The 15,851-nt window shown below is 37.7% G+C and overlaps 4 protein-coding genes across 4 annotated transcripts; 1 reads left to right on the plus strand and 3 right to left on the minus strand.

Annotated features, from left to right (window-relative positions):
- Window positions 1-282: 282 nt before the first annotated feature.
- GCK72_000513 (uncharacterized protein) lies at window positions 283-9,126 on the minus strand (the record flags this gene model as incomplete). The annotated part of the gene is made up of 6 exons (XM_003109345.2): window positions 283-420; window positions 3,620-3,782; window positions 4,675-4,805; window positions 7,317-7,791; window positions 7,845-8,023; window positions 9,022-9,126. 6 exons carry the CDS (start codon window positions 9,124-9,126, stop codon window positions 283-285), a joined length of 1,191 nt encoding a protein of 396 aa, XP_003109393.2.
- Window positions 9,127-12,385: 3,259 nt separating this feature from the next.
- GCK72_000514 (uncharacterized protein) lies at window positions 12,386-15,310 on the plus strand (the record flags this gene model as incomplete). The annotated part of the gene is made up of 4 exons (XM_053722539.1): window positions 12,386-12,560; window positions 13,256-13,448; window positions 13,572-13,699; window positions 15,171-15,310. The coding sequence occupies 4 exons, from the start codon at window positions 12,386-12,388 to the stop codon at window positions 15,308-15,310; spliced, it is 636 nt and encodes a 211-aa protein (XP_053591184.1).
- Window positions 12,394-14,121, minus strand: GCK72_000515 (uncharacterized protein; the record flags this gene model as incomplete). The annotated part of the gene is made up of 4 exons (XM_003109111.2): window positions 12,394-12,570; window positions 13,231-13,533; window positions 13,585-13,911; window positions 13,972-14,121. 4 exons carry the CDS (start codon window positions 14,119-14,121, stop codon window positions 12,394-12,396), a joined length of 957 nt encoding a protein of 318 aa, XP_003109159.1.
- Window positions 15,175-15,851, minus strand: GCK72_000516 (uncharacterized protein; the record flags this gene model as incomplete). The annotated part of the gene is made up of 2 exons (XM_053722540.1): window positions 15,175-15,318; window positions 15,750-15,851. The coding sequence occupies 2 exons, from the start codon at window positions 15,849-15,851 to the stop codon at window positions 15,175-15,177; spliced, it is 246 nt and encodes an 81-aa protein (XP_053591185.1).

Genomic DNA, 15,851 nt, shown 5'->3' on the forward strand with positions numbered 1-15,851 from the left:
TCTCCGAAAAATCGAGTAAAAAATGTCATTTCCGAGCACTTTTCAGCCAAAAATAGTATTTTCTCAAAAGTTTCGCTTCAAAACTGTTTTTTGGCTACAGTAATCAGACTGCAAAAACGAATTCGGGCGCACGCGTCAAATTTCCGTCGAAATTAAACCGTATATTGCAGCCTTTCTACAGTAACCTAACCACAAAAACTTCAAAAAGTTCCAGAAATTTCAACATTTCCAACATTTCCCTCATCATAGCAAAGATCAAAAATGAAAAAAAACAGATAGTAATTATGAAGTGGATGAAGGAGATCTAGAAGATGACGCATTCGTTGTCGACGACGTCTCCATTTCCTGTAACGTCTTCTGTAGATATTCGATTCGTTTGTCCTTCCAGTCGACCTCGAATCGGAGGCTGTCGATGTCTCTCTGCAAGAAATCAGAATGACTTTCGTGTGGTGAATTTCGAAAAGAAGGAAGTGTCAGTAGTGTATATGCAAATAATCCCCTTCTCCTCCGATCCTCTTCACTCCGGAAATGCGTCGGAGAAGGGGAGGTCTTCTCAATATTTGTGCATGACTTTAGATGGAGGAAAGGGATCTTTTGGTTTGTAAGGAGAGAGGGAAAAAATGGAATAAATGGTGTCAACTTCTCAATGAACCGTGTAGTAATCGGAGGGAGAGAAAGTTGTCTAAATCGGAAGTATATGTGGTTTTGGGGGAAAATTATAGGAGTGAGGGGTCAAAAACGCTAAAAATTTGGGGCATGGAAAGGCGCTACATGAGTAAAAATTAGTCAAGAATTGTCTGAAAAACGAACTGTCGGTACTTTCAAATCAGCTGATTCTCGGAATTTTAGCAGTTTTCACGGAGAACTGCTGGAAATCGAAGTATCAGAATGGAAATGTGCTTCATCGCAAACATTGTTCAAAATGTCGTCGGAAATCTCCAAAAATCGGTGTACAGGTAGTTCCAGACGCTAATTCCATAAATCCATTATTTCCGAAATCAAAATATCCGAAAACATCTATACAAATATTTCTAATCATTCTCTTCTAAGAAAGTGCGCTCTATTGCCATTATTTCTCTTTCATGACTCTGCGTTGGCACTTAACCATACTTGACCGAACCGAAACGGGCCGGCGTGTAATGCTTCAAACTCAATATCAGGGGCTGAAAAACATACCAAAATGTAAATCTCAGCGAGTTCTATGCCCATGACTTACTGACTATTCGTTAATATTTCACGGGCCGGGCTAGAATGATTTTTGCGGTCATTTTTGCGTTTTTGGCACTTTTCCCCCTGCCCGCGGCATGTTAATAAGCAGGCATCCGGACCGTATTATATCAGAGACATAAACTTGCCGAGATCTATATTTTGCTATATTTTTCTTCTTATCCGTGTCAGCCCGGTTTGCAAGTATGCTCTTGCATTGGAGCGCGGATTCATCATCAAAACTTCAAAAACCCCCAGATCTATGAAAATACGTTCGGCTGACAGATATAGATTTATCTCAGTTCTGGGTTTCAAGACATCTTGTTCATAGATATGCAACCGCGCCTTATCTCTACCATATTTTAGACGCCTACATATCCTTAACCACCGCGCTCCACCTCCTCCCATTCCCATGACTCCACCATTTCCCATTCAAATCTAGATTTTTGACCTTCAGAAAACAGTCAAAAACCATTTCCCACTCATGTCCTTCAAAGTGTTAATACAAACATGATTTGAAAGAAATCGGTAATAAATAAACTGTCTCTCACTCATTCCTATTCATGGAAACCTCCTTCCTCATCATTTCTACACACTTTTAATGTTTACAAAGTGTTGAGCATTGTAGTGGATTGAAGGAGAGAGACGGAACGTATCGAAAATCAGAGTTCACTCAAAGAGAGAGAAGAAAGATCATTAGGTACCAAGTACCTGAGGAGAGAGAAAGACATTGTTGGCTCATCCACTTCACGGCCAATATTATGAACAAGAAACCCCCAACACAATCCACATTTTTCGACATTACCGGAAAATTGGGAACATGAAATATAAAGGGGGTTTTGAGAATTGGGAAATTTGGGGTAAATTAGTAAAAAAAAACTTTAAAATATATTTTCAAAAATGTTGAATTCAAAAATAACTGTAAAACATTTGACACAATTTTCACCTTTTTCTTCCCCAAATTCCTAAAATCCGGAGAAGAAGGAAAAATAGAACTTCCAATTTATTCTGTATTGAATGACTTAGAATCCACAACTTTTAGTTAAGAACCTATTTTTTCTTCCCGGATTTTGAGAAATCTAAAAATGCTTTTTCTTCCCCAAATTTTCAAAATCCGGAGAAGAAAAAAGAAAAAAAAAGAGATGTTCCACTTTATTCTGTATTGAATGATTTAGAATCTACAACTTTTAGTTAAGAACCTATTTTTCCTTCCCGGATTTTGAGAAATCTAAAAATGCTTTTTCTTCCCCAAATTTTCAAAATCCGGAGAAGAAAAAAGAAGAACGAAAAAAAGCGATATTTCGCTGTATTCTCTCTTATATGACTGTACACATCTATGATCTACAACTTTTGGCTAATAATCTCTTTTTCTTCCCTGGATTTTGAGAAATCTAAAAATCCTTTTTCTTCCCTAAATTTTCAAAATCCGGAGAACAAAAAAGAAGAACGAAAAAGAGATTTTTTGCTGTATTCTGTCTTATATGACTGTTCACATCTATGATCTACAACTTTTGAGTCAAAATCTCTTTTTCCTGCCTGAATTTTGAGAAATCCGAAAATCCTTTTTTCTTCCCCAGATTTCTGAAAATCCTGCAGGTTGATTACTGTACCTACTAAACAACTTGCAGTTATAGTAGGAATGGATTCAGAAGTATAATACAGCAAGTCAGTGAAGTCAAAATTAGGAAATTTCCTATCAGCTCAATCTTGAGCCACAGTAGTAACCCAGAACCGGAACACAGTAGATTTCCTCACGCCAGTCTCGAGTAGCAAAAACGCTTTTTCGGAAACTACAGTAGCCTTAGGATCCGAGTACAGTAACTCGGATCCTGGATCCGAGAACATTCATACAGAGTTACAGTAGCCCGAATTCAATTTTCTAGATCCCGTACCCCTAAAATCCTAAACTACCGTTATCCTTTACATCCTGATGCCATTTACAGTACCCCTTGTAGGATGCAACTACAGTAACCTGGATCCTGGATCACAGTAACCTCGATCCTGGATCACACTAATTTGAATCCTGGATCAACTACAGTAACCTGGATCCTGGATCCAAGATTGTTCATCCTGCGGCCTTCCTTTTCTGGTTCAATAACTTTCATGTTTTCCGTTCGTTTTTCCACCAAAAAAAGCAGTCGCTTCCCTGTTTTTACAACATCTCCATTCATTTCTAGGTCACACATCGTCAGGTGTAATTAGACGGGGACGGAGTGAAAGAATGTCTTTATGTGTGCAAACTTATATTGCCACCCGTCCTATTGTAAAATCCGTCATTTTCTTCCCATTTTTTTTTTTGTCTTTTAACTGCCTCACTTCGACTTTCAATTGTTCAGGAGGGGGCCACTTTACTTGTTGTCTCGGAGGCCAATAACATCGGAAAAGAATGAAAAGAAAAAGGGACCAGAAGTACCTGTTGGAATTCACAAATCTTCTCGAGACGCGAACAGCGGACGTCTGTTTTTCGAAGTTGTTTTTGAAGTTGAATTAGGGATTGTTGGAGAACACCTTCATCGCCGGAAGAGGGTTGAGTGGTGGCGTCTTCCGAAGTATCGTCTTCCGGATTAATCGAAAATCTGGAAAAAGTGGGGGATTTTGGGTAATATGGGAGTAACTCATAGTAAAACTGAAATCGGTTTTAAAGATTTCTCATTGTCAGAACAACTCGCATTAGAGGGTACAGATTGACAACTGAACACAATATCAGAACATTTCAAATTTCTGACTATTTTTGAAGCGGATCTTCTAGAATTTTCAACATTGTTATGAATCCGAGTGCAGATGGTTCGTTTCTGGGTGGACATCCGGACAAACCGGTTCGAGTTTCCAACTTTCAGCTCGAGACACCTATCAAGCCTAAGCCTAAGGGTCCAATCTATCATCTTCTAAATTTTTTGAATTTTTAAAAAGAGTTTTAACAATTTAAAAACCCAATTTTTTGATGCATAACTAGCTTTTGATTGAATTCTGAAGTATAGTCGAAAATTCAAAGTTATTGGAATTTTTTAAAAATACCTAATTTTCGTTCAAAATCTAACAGCTCGGCACAGTTCTAACAACTGCGCTCCACCGAAATGCCCTTGAAAAATGTCTCTTTTTCTCTGCGTCTCTCAATTTCGCACACAATTTTCTTCGGTTCCGGTAGAGCGCGGTTGTAAGAAGCGTGTCGTGCTAATCAAAACATTTTGAATTTCAAACCCCGGGCCGTGAAAATTTTCGTCATGGCCCGGTCCGGCCTGTTGCAATTATGATATACACAGATTTCTACATTATCAGCGTTTTTTCAGGAAGTCAGGCTCATTGTTTCAGCATTTTTAGATGAAATTCATATAACTTCAGTATATAACATTGCTACAATTCTATAATTACGATGAAAATAAAATGACTGAATTTTCGAACCAGTCCAAAAAGAATTTTTATAATTCTCAGCTCGAATTGAGCCCGTTTTTCAAAATCCCAAAAACTCACTCAGCTCTCCTCGGTGTCGAACAATCCGCCTCGATCTCATAATGAAGTGGGAGACTCGTCGGCTTTTCCATTTTCTCTCGTTTTCCGTTCCAGCCAAACACCATTGGGGGCACGTCGGATACAGCGGCGATCTGGGACGAAACATTCATTAAAACTTCAAAAAATGTTCTCAAAAGTTGGCAAATCTCTCTTCCGTCTATATATAAAACAACTAAAATGATGGAAATTTCTGGAAATTTGAGCTCAAATCCTCACAGCCCCTCGGGGCCGAAGCATTTTAATTGGTTTTGCCGCCGGGGCGGTCACTTTCCGAAAAGGAGCGAAATAAAACTGGAAAAGTGAGCTCTCCCTTTGTGCTCTTCGAAAGGGAATAAAATCACGAGATTCGAAGCACGAGATAAACCCGGAAAAGTGGGGAGAGAAGGGGGTCCCATCTATCATGTGTTTTACTCTTTTCTTGTCATAAAGAAGAGAAGAAAAACTATGAAAAACTAAATAGCACTTGTTGGTCGAGGCGGGGAAGCGGAATGGCCTAATGTGGGAGAAAAAGGAAGATTTTTGATTTTTCAAGTGGCTATTTTTGAGGGGAAAAATGTTGATAAACACTTGGAAAAGTGGGTTTTTGGTGTTTTTTAATCCATTTTAAGATTGAACTTTTTGAAAATTTGTAAACTTTTGAAGTGCCTATGTATTGAGTTAGAAGTCAGAAATCAGAAATAAACAGTTTTTCGAAAAGAGCCGGTCGAAAGTGACTGAGAAATAACAAAATTAGCTCTAAAAAGCAATTACAACCGCGCTCTACCGAAACCGAAGAAAATTGTGTGCGAAATTGAGAGACGCAGAGAAAAAGAGACATTTTCAAGTGCAGTTCGGTGGAGCGCAGTTGTAAGAACTGTGTCGAGCTAATACCATTTTTCAGATATTTTTGACGGAATTCTGTCTCCCATGACCTATTGTTCTCTAGTTTTTAGAAAAAAAGCGAATGTGAGAACAACTTCTCCAGAAGCCGTCAGATATCATATTTCTTTCTTTTCTATAAATGCGTGTTGTGTGCTGAAAATCATTGAAATGTGATCCTTATTTCTCCATTTTTCTGTAATAAGATCACAAGACTCTTCTTTTCTCATTTTCCTTTTTTGAAAACGAAATCTTCATTTTTGGCGTTAAATGATGGACAAGATCAATTTTTCGTTCTTCTTTTTTCTTCCCTAGATTTTCAAAATTCGGGGAAGAAAAAGGTTTTTTCGGATTTCTGGTTTTTTTTTTGGAATTTTCAAAACTTTTTTCTCGAATTACAGTCTTTTTTCGGATTTTAGCCTTCTCCGGATTCTTGTGTTCCCCAGATTTCTAGTCTAACTCGGATTTTGAAAAAAAATTGAAAATCCAGGAAAAAGTCCGCAAGGACTACACGACCGGTCGGAAAAACTCTTCCACCTAGGCTCATTTTGAGTCAGGTGAATGATGAAAGTTCGTTAGAATTGTCTGAAGTATTAAAACCTGAAATCAAAAAATATGACTTCACCTTTAAAATCGGGTCTAAAACATATTTCAAAGCTATCCTGACTCAAAATGGGCCTAGATAGAAGAGTTTTTCCGAGCGGTCGTGTAGTCCTCGTGGACTCATTCCTGGATTTTCAAAATTTTCAAAAACCGAGTTAGACTAAAAATCCGGGGAAGGCGAAAAAATACTGAAATTCGAGAAAAAACAGACTATCGGTAAAAATAGGTTAGAAAATTCCAAAAAACCTTTTTCTTCCCCGAATTTTGAAAATCTGGGGAAGAAAAAAGAAGAACGTTTCTGAAATTTTTATTAAAAATAGTCAAAAATCTTATGCGCGCTCGAGTTTTTATCGATATTTGAAAATATAGTCGGAAATTCGAGTTTTTTGCGAAAAAATTTCAAAAAACTTCAAATTTTCAAATTTTTTTACTGACTAGGGAAGGATCCCGAGTCAAGATGGAGTTACAGGTCGAGATATATATCACTAGAACCCAAATTTTGCGCTGATTTCAAGTATGTATTCTGTTTTTGCAGAATGATCTCGTGAAAAAAGTTATTTGAGTTTTTGTGGCTTCTCAGTGTAAAAATGGGCATTTTCAGGCCTCTCAAAATTAACGTTTTCCTAATTTTTTTCAAATTTTTTTGTGTTGTACGTGTATTTCCAATCCTTTAAATTGTTTTGTTTGTGTCGGAACTTTTGAAAATTTTCAGACAAATTTTTTGTATTATAGATGCGTCATTTTTGAAAATTTAAGAAACTCCACAAAAATTTTTCTAAAATAAATTCTGAAATCAAACAATGCAAAAAGCATCTTTACATCCGTACTCATACGTACAACACAAAAAAAATAGAAAAAAATAAGGAAAACGTTAATTTCAAAAAGCCTGAAAATGCCCATTTTTGCACTGAGAAGCCACAAAAACGCGAAAAACTTTTTTCACGAGATCATTCTGCAAAAACAAAATGCAGATTTGAAATCAACGCAAAATTTGGGTTCTAGTGGTATATATCTCGACCTGTAACTCCATCTCGACTCGGGATCCTTCCCTAGTGAGACCCGGCCGGTGCAAGTCTGGCAAATAGCACACCTTTCTACGGGCTCTTTGACCCATTTCACCTAAAAAATTCTCTTTCTCTCACCTGTCTCCTAACATCATCATCCACATCTTCCTCCTCTTCATAATCCTCATTTTCAGTTTCCGTCTCTGTCTCAGTCTCATCGTCATCTGTCACGTATACTCTATGGAGGACTGCTTTCCTCGGTTCTCCGAATGATTCTGTCATTTTTCGGATCTCTTCGGCTTCTTCTTCAGGGGATTTCTCGAAAGATGACAGTTCTGGAGCACTTTCAACCATACGGATGAAATCGATTTCCTCTATTTTCAACTTTTCAGTAATCTGTGAATCCGTCACGTCTTCTTCATTCTCCTTCTCATCATAAATCACTTCTGACGTCTTCATCATCTCATCTGAATCCTCTTCCTCGTCTTCCACATCAATCTCTTCCCGAATCGTCGTATCCGCATCTGTATCCTCTTCTCGATTCTCCTTTTCCTCGCTCTCTTCCCCAAAATCCGTGAAATTTCGTCGCGGTGAGAGTACTGGCTCGGATTTTCTGAAATTTTCAATGTTTTTTTTTGAAATTTGAATAATGTTTCCAGATCTCACATTTCCAGATCATCAAGCATCTCCTCGTCTTCTGGAGTGGCAATTGGAGCTCCGAATTCACGAAAAATAATCTGCTCAACGCCATTTGACTTGACGGGAATACTGACTGGAGTGGAGGGGACAGAGGATTGTGACGTGGCAGCTGAGGTGGGTAGACTACGGTAGTCGGGGCGGGTTATCTGGAAATTCGCTATTTTGATTCTGGCAGACTTAATGCTCACAAAACATCTCTTTTTCGTTCTTCTTTTTTCTTCCCCAGATTTTCGAAATTCGGGGAAGAAAAAGGTTTTTCGGATTTCTGGTTTTTTTGAATTTTCAAAGCGTTTTTTTCAGAAATTCTGTTTTTCGGATCTTCCCCAGTTTTCTAGCCTAACTCGGATTTTGAAAAATTTTGAAAATCCTGGAAAGAAAAAAAACACTATTTCTTTTAACATTACCAATTTTTCAGAATTCAGCTTCCAGAATTGACAAAAACCGATTTTCAACTTGATTTTTTCTAGTTTTTAATACAAAAATTCAAGTTTTTAAAACATAGAATGATTAAATTTTTCAAAACATATTTAGAAAAACTCTGTTTTTTGTAATTTTCTGTCATTTCCAGCTGAAAAACTAACAATTTTTCAGCTTTTAACTTGAAATTTTTGTCTTTTTTCTCTTTGGTAAACTCTAAAAGTTTCTGTTGTAAAATTGACTAAAATCGGATGTTCTATTCAATTTTTTGCCAAAATTACCTCAAATTTATGAAATTTTTATTGAAAAAGTCAATATTTACAGTAAAAATGATTTTTGACTCATCTGGAAAAGAGAGAAAGTTGTGAAAAACTGAAATGTTTTCTGAAAATTCGAAAAATTCAATCGTTTTTCATTGACAACTTGAATTTTTGTATGAAAAACTAACAAATCATGTCGAGAAATCAGTTTTTGACAATTCTGAAAGCTGAATTCTTAAAAATTGCAAAATTCAATTTCGGAAAGATAATCTTGGTTGAAAACATATTGAAAACTAAAAAATTCATCAAAAATTGTTGAGAGATGCTAATTAAAAAATCATAGTTTCAACTTTTAAATTTTATTGAATACTACACAAAATCAATTTTTCAATTAATTCCAAGCGAAATTCTCTGATTTTCCACATTAAAATTTCAGATTTTTCGCCTGAAATCCCCAAAACACGTACCTGATTCAAAAACGCAAATTTCCTATCATTAATCGTCGCCTTTCCTTGTCCGTTAATCGGATCGGCCGACGCGGAGTCTCCACGAGCTTCTCGCATCGCCGTCATCTTCGTCGCCGTCGTCGGATACTCCGAAGACGTTCGAAGCAACGAGCGACCCAGTGGCGACGGCACGATTTACTAAAAAAGCAAAAAAGGTTTTGGAATAGAAAAGAGCTTTGAAATGGGTTAAGGTGCGAGTAAAAAGGTAGCAAAAAGCGGAGAAGAATGGGACGGAAGAGGAAAAAGAACAATGCGGAGGGGCGAGAGAGTGTGTGAAGAGAGGAGACGCAGAGAGAAAATGAGGAGTCATGTGTGAGAGTGAGTCATAAGATATTTCTATTGGTGGTGGTGTCCAATACAATTCTGGAGGAGGAGGAAGACAAACGATACTGATCGCGTGTCCTTTTTTCGTGTACAAAAATTTTTCAAAATCCGAGTTAGACTCGAAATCTGGGGAAGACAAGAATCCGGAGAAGGCTAAAATCCGAAAAAAAATACAGAAATTCAAGAAAGAAACTTTTCCGAAAAATTTTTTCTTCCCCAGATTTTCAAAATTCGGGGAAGAAAAAGGTTTTCCGGATTTCTGGTTTTTTGGAATTTTCAAAACTTTTTATCACGAAATTCTGTTTCCTCTCGAATTTCAGTCTTTTTTTTTCGAATTTTAGCCTTCTCCGGATTCTCGTCTTTTCCAGATTTCTAGTCTAACTCGGATTTTAGGTGTTCCTCGGATTTTGAAAAATTTTGAAACTTAGAATCCGAGTTAGACTAGAAATCTGGAGAAGACGAGAATTGCTAAAATCCGAGAAAAGACTTGAATTCAAGAAAAAACAGAATTTCTTTTAAAAAAGTGTTGAAAATTTCAAAAACAAACCAGAAATCCGAAAAACCTTTTTCTTCCCCGAATTTTGAAAATTTGGGGAAGAAAAAAGAAGAACGAAAAAGAGATTTTTGTGAGAATTCAGTCAGAATTCTTCGAAACATTTATAGATTCTACTCTCATTTCAAAACGAGGATGACACGAATCTTCAGAATCACAACCACCTAATTTTTCAGCCATTTTTTTATATTTATGTAGAAAGAAGAAAACAGATCTGGTTTCCCACTTGACTGAAGTACATACTTACTGTTAATGTGAACACCACGCCGTTATTCAGATACTGGAAATGCGATGGGAATGGAATGATGGTAATATAAAATTATAGAGAGGTTAACGACCGGAAAAGGAAGTTTTTAATAGTTTTTTTCTCAAAAAGATCATTCACGAGGTCGTAATTATTGACTGTCTGATTTTCAGAAGAAGGAAACCTGTACTCATAAAAATAGGGAATCGAGAGGGAAATATTCAAACTTTAGTCTTCAAAATGACAATAGAAAAAAAAAAGAAAATTTCAAAAATTTTCAAAATCTGGGAAAGACCAAAAATTCAAGTTAGACTAGAAATATGGGGAAGACAAAAATCCGAAAAAAGACTGAAATTCGAGAAAAAAACAGATCTTCGGAAAAAAAATTGAAAACTAAAAAGAACAAAAAAGAGATTTCAGAGTTTTGTACCTGTAAATGGGGATGGAAAAATAGAAAAAAGTCACAAATTCTTAATTTTAGCATGAAAAAACTGGCAAGAAGAGAGTTTTTGATGTTTCCGCTAACAAACAAAAAAGTGTTTTTAAGATGATTTTTAGTTTTTTTTAGTCCAGAAAACTCAAAAAATCGCTTGAAAACTAAAAAAAATTCTTCACAAAGATTGAATCTCTCGACCAAAAGGGATTCCAATTTCCGAAAACAAAACTTTAGAAATTCGAGTTTTTCTAATGTTTTGTTTGAGAAATGAGCTTTTCCGACAGGAAATTCTCCAAAATTCTCGCATTTTTATCAACTTTTCGCTGAAATTCAAAAAAAAATTCTGAACAATCTTTAAATTCCTGTAGAACTCTGAATGCTCACAAAATCTCTTTTTCGTTCTTCTTTTTTCTTCCCCAGATTTTCAAAATTCGGGGAAGAAAAAGGTTTTTCTGATTTCTGGTTTGTTTTTGGAATTTTCAAAATTATTTTTTGAATATCAGATTTTTCCATGGAATAACACTCTTCAACCACACAAAAACACACGCTTTCTTTCTAAATAATCCGAATCTTTTTTCTCTTTTTTCAGTGAACAAAACATGCCAACAAAGCCAACAGTGCGAAGCATTCGGAAGCAGTGAAAGTGATTCTGCCCATGAAGATATATTCGATAATGATTCATCATACATCTTCGCCTTCTTCTTCTCCTCGCATCTGACGTTTTAAGATTTATTTCAAATTCGAAGAATACAAAGAAGAGAAATCGGGGAAAGGGGGACAATTTTTGTTTAAAAATCATTTAAAAAGTTCAATAAAAAGGCGAAAAGAAATGAGAAGCAATATGCAATAAGACAAAAAATGTATTCATAAATCTTTCGAATGATTTGCTTTATAATCCTAGAAAGATAGAATGGGGGGAGGAGGCGGAAATCTTTTTCAGCGGGGAAAGAAGAGATAATCGGATCGGGAGAAGGGGGTTCTCGTGAAAAATTCGAGAAAAGGAAAGAAAAATTTGACAAATGGAATAGAAGAAAGAAGCGAAAAACATAATTTATAATATTCCGATTGGCAAACGCAAACTGTATGAAAAACTCAATATAAAAAAGAAATGCAAGTAAAGTAAAAAATGTGAAAAAAAGAAAGAAATGGGAATAAAACAATTAAAAAATTTTAAAATGTTTTACAGTAATAAAGCGGTCGAGGAGGAGGCGCGGGTCACTCAAAACGATACAAATGCTCCAACGGCCTCCAATTCCGCACCGAACCTATCCAAAAAAAGACACAAAAAAAAACAAAGTAAGAAGAGACCTGCGTCGTCGGAGTGAAAATAGAGGCTAAGCATTGAAAACCGAAAAACTTTTTTCTCGATTTCTCGATTTTTTCGAATCGAATCCAGCTGAGCCACCGGATCAAAAAAAAGTAAAAAAAAAAGAATTTCGGATATCAACGATAAGACAATATTTGGGAGAAGACGAACTACTAATTGGGATCAAATGGGAAAAGGGCGATTATTAAGCGATTTTGGGGAAGAAAAAGAGAAATTGCACAGATTATTATCTCAATAAAAACTCAGAGAAAACTAATTTCAAACTGAAGAAAAAATGAAAAAAACAAACGAATGAGCATTCCTGAATAGTAAAAAATGTATACGTAGCCGCTGTAAACTTTTTAGAGAGATATCTTTCAAACTACAGAAGCTAGAATAAGGTCTACGAATGGAAAAAGGGGAAGAGAGGATATTATAGGAGGCACTTCTGAATCCTAGAATATGAGATTCTACAACTCCTTCTTCACCGGCTTCTTGTCCTCAACCATCACTTCGAAGTACACCATTCCGAGGCGGGACGAGATGTCGTGCTCGATGTTGAGGGCGTACGCACGGCATTCGACAATGACGAGCTTGTTGCGAGGGATGGAGTCGAATTTGACCATGGCGATTGGTTGTTGGTATCCCTGGAATGAAGAGAATTGAGTTTTGGGAGCAAAAACTTTAAAAAATGGCATGATATCGGTTGTTTGGTTGCGAACTTTTGGGTTTTTCTCGAAACGCGTCAAAGGTACGCCAGAGAACTGAAATTGTTTGAAATTTCGCGCTAAAGGTACGCCAGAGCATTGAAATTGTTAGAAATTTCGCGCCAGAGGTACGCCAGAGCATTGAAAATTTCCAAATTTTCGCGCAAAAGGTACGCCAGAGCACTGAAATTTTCCAAATTTTCGCGCCAAAGTTACGCCAGAGCATTGAAATTTTCCAAATTTTCGCGCAAAAGGTACGCCAGAGCACTGAAATTTTCCAAATTTTTGCGCTAAAAGTACGCCAGTTTTGAAATTATCGCGCCAAAGGTACGCCAGCCTTTCGTATAGCCCACAGTATCTTCAATCTACTTTACATTTAAATTCTTTTAATAAAATCTATTTTCAGATTCCCCCTATTTCAATAAAATTGAGTCCTGCTGCAACACTGTAAACTCTGGGTCTCCCCTCCACTCTGTACTCTCTCGCTCACCGGTTTTTACAGCGGCCGTTAAATTCCGCGCTTCTCAATAAAAAAACGGAAATAGAAAATTCTCAACTATTACAAATTTCGAAGCACTGAAACTATAAACTATAACAAACCTTGGTGAAAACGTATGGATAATAGCGCCCGTCGATTCCGCTCGATGGCATGTAAATGACTTTTCCAATGTGCTCCTGATCGACGTTGGTGGCTCCACGGCAGTTGATGGCGATCGATCCTGGCTTGTAGCGTTCCTTGACCTCTTCTGGGACAGAGTTGGCTGGGAAATCGGTTGGACGCCATCCGATGAGACGATTCAACGAGATGATGACACATGGTTTGCCGCTCTTGAATCCGTACTCGTTCTTCTCACTGCATCCTTTGTCGAAAACTGAGAGATCGAAACGGCATGGAAGGGCGTCCTAAAAGAGAACATTGCTTAAAATTCTGAAAATTCCAGTCAAAAAACTCACTGGATTCTGCTCAAGATCATCATTGCTATCCCCGCTTCCACATTCCCGAGTCTCCGTCGCATTCGAATCGTACTTGCTGAGATATCCCTTGACCTGTTCAACGTATGCTTTGTAGGTGGATTGATCCTGAAGATTGTACTGAATCAGTGTCGAATCCGGTCGCTCTTTTAGCCATGGTTGATATCCGACACCGGGATTCACTCCAATGATCGTTCCCTTTCCGTAGAATCTTGGCACTTTCGGGTCGAGTGTTCGAAGGAAGATGGTGAGACAAGCCAACCAGAAAGCGGCGAGAAGTGCGTAAAAGATGATGTAGAATACGACGATCTGGAATTGAATAGATGAGTTTCAGATTCTGAATTTCAGATGCAAAATGAGATTGTATACCTGAACCCATGACTTTGCAGTTCTACCCAAGACGGTTCCATTCTTCTTGTTGTAAAGGAATTCCCGGAATGTTTCCGGCGCCTCGTCTCGGGCCGGGGCAGCGGTTTCCACCCCGTTCATGAGGGTGGCATTCTCGTCGGCCTTCTTCATTTCTGGAAGATTTTCATATTTGGGAGTGCTAGTAATCGCGCTCCAAAGTAACCATTTAAAAATTCCAAAAACCTCTTTCTTCCCCGAATTTCGAAAATCTGGGGAAGAAAAAAGAACGAAAAAGAGATTTTGAGCTTTGAAATTTCCCAAAATTTCGCGCCAAAAGCACGCCAGCCTCCCCGTTTTCTCTCACAACAACAAACTGTGAGTCAAGGGAGTGCTAACAATCGAGCTCTACCGTAATCATTTCACTAGAGCGCGGTTGCTACGAAGGAAGCTGAATGCTTGCAAACACGCTCTAACGAACATCTAATGCGATTTCCGCTTTTAAAAAATCGGAAAAATCGAAAACTTACTGGTTTGATGTGAGTTCGCGAAGACTGTCGACAGCGGCGCCCAGCAGAAGAACTGCAAACAATTATTTCATTATTTTCAGACCGAGAAATCGAAAAGCGAAACGATAAGATAAGAGAAAAATGCAATGTTGCAGATATTGTCACGGTTTGGGAAACCGAGTGAAAAAGAAGAGAGACGGAGAGAAATAGAGAATTTCAGAAAAGTTAATTGTTTGCAGTTGGAAAGAAAAAATAAAAAAATAGAAAAAAAACGCTTGTCAATCCTCTTCAACAACCAAAAAAAACGCGGGGAAAGAGAGAAGGATAGAAAAAAATCGTGTTGGATAAAAAAGTGGTGGTTATCAATCAGATCAGGGCGGTGGTAGGGTCTAGTCGATACGGGAGGGAGGGGGTAAAGTTTGCAAGAGATCTACAAATAAAATAGAGCCACTGTCTTCGCGGGGCAAAATTGGAAGCGAAATTTTTTTTTCGAAGCAACGCGGCGGCGGAGAAAATGAAAGGCAGAAAAAAAGAAGAGAGAGGGACGAGTAAATGAAAAAAATGGGATGAGCAGAGAGAGAGAGAGAGACGAAGAAGATAAAGAAAGGGGGAGCCGATATGTACAAGAACAAACAATACGGATGAAAAAACCGACGAGAGAAGAAAGAAATTTTTTGAAAAATTGAAAAAAATTTTACGAAAAGAAGTTTTCAGATATTCAATTCGTCTTCACGGCGCCCTTTGGCAAAGGGGCGATGGCTAGAAGTCCACCAGAAGTCATTGGTCCAGATGTTGAAGCAGTAACTCGTGGAGACATTGGAGGAGTTGGAAGAGCTTTCAGACTGCTCAAGTAGGATGTCACCTGGAAATTGGAATGGTACAGTACTATTTTACAGCGTAAATCTACACATTGAACTAGTACTAGCAGAACATTTTTGTTACAACTGCGCCCCATCGCAAACAAGAGAACATCGGTGAGAGACGCAGAGTTTTTACTCGCGCCGAAACAGATTTTCATAGTTTTTGACATATTTTTGCTGTTTTTTATAAAAATTTACAAAAAATACTTTTAAAAAACAGCAAAATTAGTTCAAAAACTGTTTTGGCACGATAAAAAACTCTGCATTTATCGCCGCTATCCTCTCGTTTGCGGTGGAGCGCAGTTGTTAGAGGGGTAGACTGCTAATATCTTCATTAAAAAAAACTTATTTGGTGTCGATTTACGGAGCGAAAATCTGCGTAAATCGACACGAAACTCGGCTCTTAACCCAGCTACAGTACCCCCTCTCTTACCTCCTCATTTCCTCGAATCGTCCTGAGATGCTTGTGATACTTATCCCGGATCACTTTGAATGCGTATGCCGTCGAGTAGGGCAGCTTGGTGACTGGGTCCAT

The sequence above is a fragment of the Caenorhabditis remanei genome, chromosome I (assembly GCF_010183535.1).
Source record: "Caenorhabditis remanei strain PX506 chromosome I, whole genome shotgun sequence".
NCBI classification, from domain to species: domain Eukaryota; kingdom Metazoa; phylum Nematoda; class Chromadorea; order Rhabditida; family Rhabditidae; genus Caenorhabditis; species Caenorhabditis remanei.